Here is a 9,338-nt window from a genome sequence, read left to right on the forward strand (position 1 = left end):
GGCATGAGAAGACAGAGCTGACCCCCAGCGTGCTATAGCCTGGCATGAGAAGCCAGAGCTGACCCCCAGCGTGCTATAGCCTGGCATGAGAAGCCAGAGCTGACCCCCAGCGTGCTATAGCCTGGCATGAGAAGACAGAGCTGACCCCCAGCGTGCTATAGCCTGGCATGAGAAGCCAGTTGTCAAACACTAGCGAGCATTACACAAAGAAGTGCATTTCAAAAAGAAGTGTGCTTTGTTCTGTCTCTGTTCTTTTTTCTATCCTGTCTCCCTTTCTTCCTCACTTTCTCCTGGTTTCTCTCTCTTCCAACCCCCCCCTTCATCCCTCCCTCCTCCATTGCATCATTCTGAATGAATCACTGAGCAGGTTGCTAGAATGGTTTCATTGAAGAAAAGCTGTGGTTGTGAAGTGAAATCCACCCGTTCTGGGACTGATCAGGCTCATCTAAAATTCAAACAGACGATCGTTCTCACGCTACTTTCCCTCATACCATCCCCTTGACTGACTCAATAAGAACAGGTCCAGGAAGAGAAACTAGTGCAAATAAACACTGCAGCCTTTAGTTAGGAAGTCTGATGATACCAATGAGGAAGCAGAAAGTATAGTGTGGGGCTGTGGGCTGAAAACGCTCTCAAAATGGATCTAGTGCTTTGCAGTGTTGAGAAGACCAACTGGATGGGAGCCTGTAGCACATGTTCCCCTTCAAGATAGCAAATCATGTGCAGAGCGTTTCAGAAACCCACTGGGCAATGAGGTTATCGGCTTAAGTGAAAGCACACTGCCAGACATGACTTGATAACTCACAAATCAAACAAAAGAGGTGTGTGTGCAACCCAATGGACTAAGACCTCATCAACCCAATAGAATAAGACCTCATCAACCGAATAGAATAAGACCTCATCAACCCAATAGAACAAGACCTCATCAAGCCAATAGAATAAGACCTCATCAAGCCAATAGAATAAGACCTCATCAACCCAATAGAATAAGACCTCATCAACCCAATAGAACAAGAATAAGACCTCATCAACCCAATAGAATAAGACCTCATCAAGCCAATAGAATAAGACCTCATCAACCCAATAGAATAAGACCTCATCAACCCAATAGAATAAGACCTCATCAACCCAATAGAATAAGACCTCATCAAGCCAATAGAATAAGACCTCATCAACCCAATAGAATAAGACCTCATCAACCCAATAGAATAAGACCTCATCAACCCAATAGAATACCTCATCAAGCCAATAGAATAAGACCTCATCAAGCCAATAGAATAAGACCTCATCAAGCCAATAGAATAAGACCTCATCAACCCAATAGAATAAGACCTCATCAAGCCAATAGAATAAGACCTCATCAAGCCAATAGAATAAGACCTCATCAACCCAATAGAATAAGACCTCATCAACCCAATAGAATAATACCTCATCAAGCCAATAGAATAAGACCTCATCAAGCCAATAGAATAAGACCTCATCAACCCAATAGAATAAGACCTCATCAACCCAATAGAATAAGACCTCATCAACCCAATAGAATAAGACCTCATCAAGCCAATAGAATAAGACCTCATCAACCCAATAGAATAAGACCTCATCAACCCAATAGAATAAGACCTCATCAACCCAATAGAATACCTCATCAAGCCAATAGAATAAGACCTCATCAAGCCAATAGAATAAGACCTCATCAAGCCAATAGAACAAGACCTCATCAAGCCAATAGTTGTTGTGTTGTTTGATGCAAGAAACCATAATGCATCATTATTCACATACCATTATTACGGAGAATCAGACAAATTATGCTCCCCTCTGCCTAATGACCACAACACTGCCCCTTTAAGACAAAAAAAAGCTCCTTTCCTGACTCGCTTTTCAAAATGCAAAGCTTTTGTGCTTTTGTAGGAAGCAATAACTCCCCCCATTGATGACTACAAATGATCTAAAACTGGACTATTAACTCACTAACTAGCAAAGGATTTGAACAAATGTCCAAATGTGCACACGTCGGTAGATGTAGCTCTCGCTTTGATCTCAAAACAAGCTCATCTACTGATGACCGCTCATGCTGTAAAAACAGTCCAGTTCAATGTGAATGGCACAGATCCTTATATGGATTGATCTATTTGCATATAGGCCTACTGCAGCTCTGATTGGTTTTGGGGCACCGGTGTGTGTAGAGTACGGTCCTGAGTCGTGCTTGTCAATGCAATAGAATCCTACTCTGATGCATTCTGCCTACAACAAAATCTCTTGCATAGTTAGTTTTGCATACTAAATCTTGCATTGTTCATGTTTCGGTATGTTGCATTGAAAGTGGCTAATATTGTGTTGATTCGATCACAATTCCCACAGTAAAGGGAAACATTGATAGTGTTATCTCTAGAAAGTTCAGTGAAGTTCAATTTTATGCTTCTTATGCAGGCTGATATTTCTTCAACGCAGCAGCCCCAGGGGAGCTGCTAGAGGGAACATTGCTAAGGACCTATCATGGTCCAAACACACCAACACTGTCGTGAAGAGGACACAACAACTCCTATTCTGTCTCAGGAGGCTGAAAAGACTTGGCATGGGAGCACAGATCCTCAGAAAGTTCTCCAGCTGCACCAACAAGAGCATCCATCGCCGCTGGTATGGTAACTGCTCTGCATCCGACTACAAGGCACTAAAGAGGGTAGTGCTTATAGCCCAGTACATCACTGGGGCCGAGCTCCCTGTCATCCAGGACCTCTACACCAGGCGGTGTCAGAGGAAGGCCCTAAAAATGGTCCAAGTCCCCAGCCACCCAAGTCATGTTCTCTCTGCTACCGCACGGCAAGCGGTACCGGGGCGCCAAGTCTAGGTCTAAGAGGCTTCTAAACAGCTTCTTCTCCCAAGCCATAAGACTGCTGAACAGTTAATAAAATGGCCACCCGGACTATTTACATTTACCACCTTTTATTATTGTTTATTCACATGTTTTGCACTGAATATTTTGCACAGGCTCCATGTACACTCACAGGCTCCATGTACACTCACAGGCTCCATGTACACTCACAGGCTCCATGTACACTCACAGGCTCCATGTACACTCACAGGCTCCATGTACACTCACAGGCTCCATGTACACTCACAGGCTCCATGTACACTCACTGGCTCCATGTACACTCACAGGCTCCATGTACACTCACTGGCTCCATGTACACTCACAGGCTCCATGTACACTCACAGGCTCCATGTACACTCACTGGCTCCATGTACACTCACAGGCTCCATGTACACTCACTGGCTCCATGTACAATCACTGGACTCTAACCACACACTCACAGGCTCCATGTACACTCAATGGACTCTAACCACACACTCACAGGCTCGATGTACACTCACTGGACTCTAACCACACACTCACTGGCTCCATGTACACTCACAGGCTCCATGTACACTCACAGGCTCCATGTACACTCACAGGCTCCATGTACACTCACAGGCTCCATGTACACTCACAGGCTCCATGTACACTCACAGGCTCCATGTACACTCACTGGCTCCATGTACACTCACAGGCTCCATGTACACTCACAGGCTCCATGTACACTCACTGGACTCTAACCACACACTCACACATACTACACTGACACTCCAACACACACACATATGGACACACACACACACACACAAAACACATACACACATGCATATTGACGCATACATTCACATTCCTTCACACTCTTCACATACACTGCTGTTACTCTCTGTTTATTTTCTATGCATAGTCACTTTCTCCTACCTACATGAACACATTACCTCAATGACCTTGACTAACCTGTACCCCTGCACATTGACTCGGTACCGGTACCCCTTTCTATATAGCCACTTCATTGTTATTTTATTGTGTTACTCTTTTTCATTTAGTTATTTTGCACATTTTTCTTACTTACTTTTTGAAAACTTTGAATTGTTGGCTTGTAAGTAAGCATTTCGTGGTTGTATTCGATGTGACAAATAACATTTGATTTGATAAACATGGACTAAAGTTTGTTGTGTGCTGGTGTTACCTAGGGTATTGTCTTTTGCACAAATCAAATCAAATCAAATGTATTTATAGAGCCCTTCGTACATCAGCTGATATCTCAAAGTGCTGTACAGAAACCCAGCCTAAAACCCCAAACAGCAAGCAATGCAGGTGTAGAAGCACGGTGGCTAGGAAAAACTCCCTAGAAAGGCCAAAACCTAGGAAGAAACCTAGAGAGGAACCAGGCTATGTGGGGTGGCCAGTCCACAAGTGCTCTTAAAATCCCTCCAAGTCTTGTAGAAGGTTATGCGGTCAGTTTCTGAGAGGAAGTACTGTTTGGTGCTCTGACCAATAACCCTCTAACACACAAAGCAGAACAGAGACAAAGACGGTTTCAAAATACCCCACAGGGAAGAAACATCTTCCTTATTTGGGCAAAGAACAACACTCAGAAGAAGGAACTAATTCAGTCAATATGTCCATGGCTCATATCTGCCAGTTAGTTGTCTCTTTGGTTGAGGACAGTATAAGCATCATAGTGAATTGGGAAACGGGAATGTGGTTAGGTATGTAAAAAGTGTAGTGAAACACACCAGACATCATAGTGAAAGTGGACAGAGACTGAATCAGAACATGACAGATGTCAGGCTGGAACAGGTTGGTCAGCGAGGTGAAATCAGAGCTCTCCCACTTGCCAGAGCTCACTCCTCACAGCTGTCCCAACTACGGGGAGGCTTTTCCTCTCAGATCTCCATGAAACCTGACCTCATGCCCGCACTCTTGACAAATAATGCTGGGTTGACATTTGGCCCTAAAACCCACTTGAAAAGTCGAGGAAGGCACTTTCTTTGTTGACCATAGACTTTAGACCTACCTGCTAGCCACTTGATATGGACCCAAGCTACTTGTTGCACAGGGTCATCAGTTACAGATCTGAAAGAATAGGATTTGGCAAACCTGTTGGCTGTATAGAGTTCCAGCCATATTGTTTACAGACATCAGTCTAGAAAGACCCTTGGAAAGGTGCAGGGAAAGGGGGCTAGCAGGTTGATTACAGACGGGACCTGTGACTCATGCTCCCTCCATGGTAAACATCTCTCTCAGGACTACTGACACTTAATAAGTCATGACAGTCAATTCAAGTGAAGGCTTGGTGGATGAATATAAGAGCTGCACTGACGTCACCCACCTTAACGTGCCGCATGACAGAATGTCAATGGGAAATGATCATGAATTCACCATTTTATCTGACAATGATAAAAGCTAATGTTCTATCTGGTGGGGTTTCCAAAGGGAAGCTGTCCTTTGCCCTTGTCTCCTAATGTTAGTTATTTTGGGGTACTTAGCTCTGGGTGGTTTTATTTATCATTCTGTGACAAATGACTGAAAAGGGCACTACATTGATAAGCTTGGTGACCTCTTCAAGTGACCAAAACCCTGGAAGGCATTTCTTTGCCACATATGCATTGATATTCAACTCTCAAAGGTTAGTTTCCCTCAAAGCTGTGATTATGTTAGGATTGATTAGATCCCAGTTTGGAATCTTCAGTGTCTGTCAGATTCCACTGTGATCCCTGGAGTTCTGTTTACAACTGGAGTAAGGTGTTAAAGTGGGTCCCTTAGAAGCTGCCAACACATCCTCCTGTAAGCTTCAGCTGAGCTTGGCAGAATACTAATACCCTGCAACTCTAAAGCAAGCCCAGCAAGAGAACTGTCAGTGCCCGATCGCAGTGTGTGTGTGTGTGTGTGTGTGTGTGTGTGTGTGTGTGTGTGTGTGTGTGTGTGTGTGTGTGTGTGTGTGTGTGTGTGTGTGTGTGTGTGTGTGTGTGTGTGTGTGTGTGTGTGTGTGTGTGTGTGTGTGTGTCCGTGTGTGTGTGTGTGTGTGTGTGTGTGTGTGTGTGTGTGTGTGTGTGTGTGTGTGTGTGTGTGTGTGTGTGTGTGTGTGTGTGTGTGTGTGTGTGTGTGTGTGTGTCCGTGTGTGCGTACATGTGCGTTTGTATTAAATTCCCTGTAACTCTCAGCTAAGCGGTTTAAAACTGCCTCTGCCTTGTATCAAGCACCACATTGACTCTGACTATGTGGCTCATTATTGCGTCTGTTTAATATCTGGAGCAATCACCCTGACACATCACAGGCTGGCTCTGTCACTATGGTTACCACAACATTCATTAAGGCCTTAATATTGCAACACCCCAACCATGCGGGTGCTGTTGTGCTATCTCGTAGCTATACCTGGAGCACGCTCTCTGTTCTCAGTGAGCCTGACCACAGCAGTTCCTGCGCGCCTGATTACCATCTAGGGTTGTCTCTCCGACAACTCCTTCTGTCATAAGGCTAGACCGATGTGCTAGAGGTCTCTGGAGACTTCCTACCTCTATTAATAAACACTCTATGAGCGCAGATTTGAGATGGGGATACTTTCTAATCTTCTGTCAAGCTGTTTTGCTGTGGACAACTAACAGGAGTAATGAATCAGACTTCAGCCATTCAGAGCACTCTAACTGACGTCTGACTACAATGATAACAGACTCTGTAGGTCAAAGAACTGAAGTATAGTGTAGAGCAGACATACAGTGGAGTTTTTTCATCTATAATGTTGGGTATCCAGTGAGGTGGAAGGTGAGAGAGAGAGAGAGAGAGAGAGAGAGAGAGAGAGAGAGAGAGACAGAGACAGAGACAGAGAGAGAGCGAGAGAGAGAGAGAAGGAGAGAGAGAGACAGAGAGACAGAGAGAGAGAAGGAGAGGAAGAGACAGACAGACATACATACATACAGACAGACAGACAGACAGACGGACGGACGGACGGACGGACGGACGGACGGACGGACAGACAGACGGACGGACAGGGAGAGGGACAGACAGGGAGAGGGACAGACAGGGAGAGGGACAGACAGACAGGGAGAGGGAGAGGGAGAGAGAATGAGAGAGGGAAAAAGACAGAACTCGTTGGCTCACCAGCCCCAGAGGGATGATAGATGAGGCTTGGCGGGAGGATACGGAGATTTATGTGAAGCCTTAAGTGAACCTGAACACACACACACAAATACACACACACAAAGCTTTTGGAGCTGCTGATATGGTCCATCAGTCTGAGTGGATCCAGAACAGAAGAGAGCATGTCTAGGGTATCTCTTGAGACTGCTACATGGCCACATGGTTAAACACGTCCATATACTTACTGTATGTTGTCATGTAAATACTGTCATTTATAAACCACGGTATGATGTCATAAAGTAGCCTATATTTCACAGTGTTGATGCTCAACAAGGACTATTACAATGTACCCCAAAATTAGTGTATAAGATGTGCTGGTTCTGTTTGCATTTGAAAAGTTAAAAAAAATATATACGTGTTCAATGCTCCAAAAAATGTCAAGGTGTGTAAATGTCAAGGTGTGTAAATGTCAAGGTGTGTAAATGTCAAGGTGTGTAAATGTCAAGGTGTGTAAATGTCAAGGTGTGTAAATGTCAAGGTGTGTAAATGTCAAGGTGTGTAAATGTCAAGGTGTGTAAATGTCAAGGTGTGTAAATGTCAAGGTGTGTAAATGTCAGCTGTTCAATGAAGAGGCGTCACTTACCTCTTTCTCTGAGATGTAAAGTTGGTCCCCTTTGAGTATTACAAAACGATTTTTCCAGATCTCCCTAAATATCCCTTTGCCACAGAACTTGCGAATCCAACCGATTTTGTCTGGCTGCGTGTTGTGCTGGTTTGTGTCCTGCGGGCCCTGCATATTCAACGAAAGCAACAAAGTAGCAGTTAAGACATGAAATTGCCAGAGCACCTCGTTTAGATTCGAAAGGGGGACTGATCAGACAAGAAAAAGAGGAGAGTCTTTTTGTGAGGCGACTCAGCCCCCTGTCATTTCCTTTGTCATGTAGATGCTGTCACATTCCTTGCGCGCACCGTTTTTCTTGGGCTAGTGTTTTTGTCACCATCTTATGATCTCAGTTAGGCTACACCGACCTCGTTAGATAATAGCATTCCAAAAATAAAGCTAGTTTTAAAATGATTCCGTTATACACAAAAAGAGCACTCCCTAAAAACGTTTGTCTTTCACAGCATCCACAACAAGCATTACATCAACACTTTTAAACTCTACATTGCTAGATCTCTTGTCAAATATAATTGTGTTAATCAAGTTAAGATAGTGGCGGATATTCTCCAGTTAGACAATGAATAAATAAAGCAAATCAGCATCACTTTGGAGTTTGGACTGAGGCTATAAAGTAACTGAGTCAGTAACGTATCAAGTAGCATTGACGTGTTTATTAAATACAACACTCGTTACACTGTAGCTTTTTGTTACATTCTCTGGAATAGCAGCTAACCAGAAACCCGTTATTACATTGTAGCTGATGTGATCATCACTTGCATCGTTTCGAAACCTTACCCGTTTAGCTGAATTGTTTTTCTTCATTGTGAAGGATAGGACTGTCGATGACTATCCCCGAATTCACTCAGTTATAAATCCGCAATTTTGTACAACAGGCTGATGCCAAGAATGGCCGTAAATTCTGGACACGGGGTGTATATGCCCGTGACGCTCGAAAGCCGCCAGTAGCCTATGTCTTGCTCCTTTCCTCGCCGACTCCCCAGGCTGGAACACTTCAATTTTCTCCCTCTCTATTCCTTTGTAGATATAACTGAATGCGGTTGGTCGAGCTACGCTCTCGCATGCTCTGAACACTGAACTGGACTGGTAGTGTCTAGTTACGCGGATGAGTCCGTTTCATTGCCTCCCTATTGAGTCCCCCTCCCTCTCCCTCTCCTCTCTTCTCCGAGGCTTTGGTTATTAGAGAGCATGCAGCTGGGAGACTGGATAGCCTTCTCCCCCGCTCTGTAACTCTATGGCTCAATCTCTCTAAAACCCAAGCTGCAGGGCTACAGAGTCAGGATATCATCACGGAAAATAAGGAATGAAGGCACGAGATTCGTGTGAAAGACGCAAATATGGAAATGATAGGCTGTAGAAAGTGGGGATGTGTGGGAGGGGGTGTTAGTCTACAAGTACAGTGATGTCTAGAAAATGTTCAATTGCAAACTCTAACTTTTGTATAATTTCAGCCGGAAGTGATGCTCAAGAGCCAAAAGGGGTCCCCTTTTTTGTGTACAATGTCATCAAATTGTGTCATCCATTTTATATATGTTACATCCTGTTCAATTGGTATATGTTACAAATTCAATTCGTAATATACTATATCTTACAAAGTTCATGTGTTTAAGATCCTGGAGGGCATCTTTAATTATGTTGTGATGTTCAAATGACCCTCAAGATCTCACAGAAAATCAATAAGACTAGAAAATGATAGGAAGATAGAATATAGGTGTGGGCTATGGGGTGGAA

The 9,338-nt window shown here is 44.0% G+C and overlaps 1 protein-coding gene across 1 annotated transcript in view; it reads right to left on the reverse strand.

Annotated features, from left to right (window-relative positions):
• Nucleotides 1-8,855, reverse strand: part of plekho1b (pleckstrin homology domain containing, family O member 1b) — a 58,497-nt gene extending 49,642 nt beyond the window's left edge. Inside the window, exons 1-2 of the mRNA XM_065027643.1 lie at nt 8,385-8,855; nt 7,572-7,718 (exon numbers count right to left, since the gene is read on the reverse strand). Of these exons, the coding sequence (XP_064883715.1) occupies nt 7,572-7,718; nt 8,385-8,411 (174 nt within the window). The 5' untranslated portion in view covers nt 8,412-8,855. The remainder of the gene's footprint in view (nt 1-7,571; nt 7,719-8,384) is intronic.
• Nucleotides 8,856-9,338: the final 483 nt, after the last annotated feature.

Source organism: Oncorhynchus nerka, linkage group LG14 (genome assembly GCF_034236695.1).
Source record: "Oncorhynchus nerka isolate Pitt River linkage group LG14, Oner_Uvic_2.0, whole genome shotgun sequence".
Classification (NCBI taxonomy): domain Eukaryota; kingdom Metazoa; phylum Chordata; class Actinopteri; order Salmoniformes; family Salmonidae; genus Oncorhynchus; species Oncorhynchus nerka.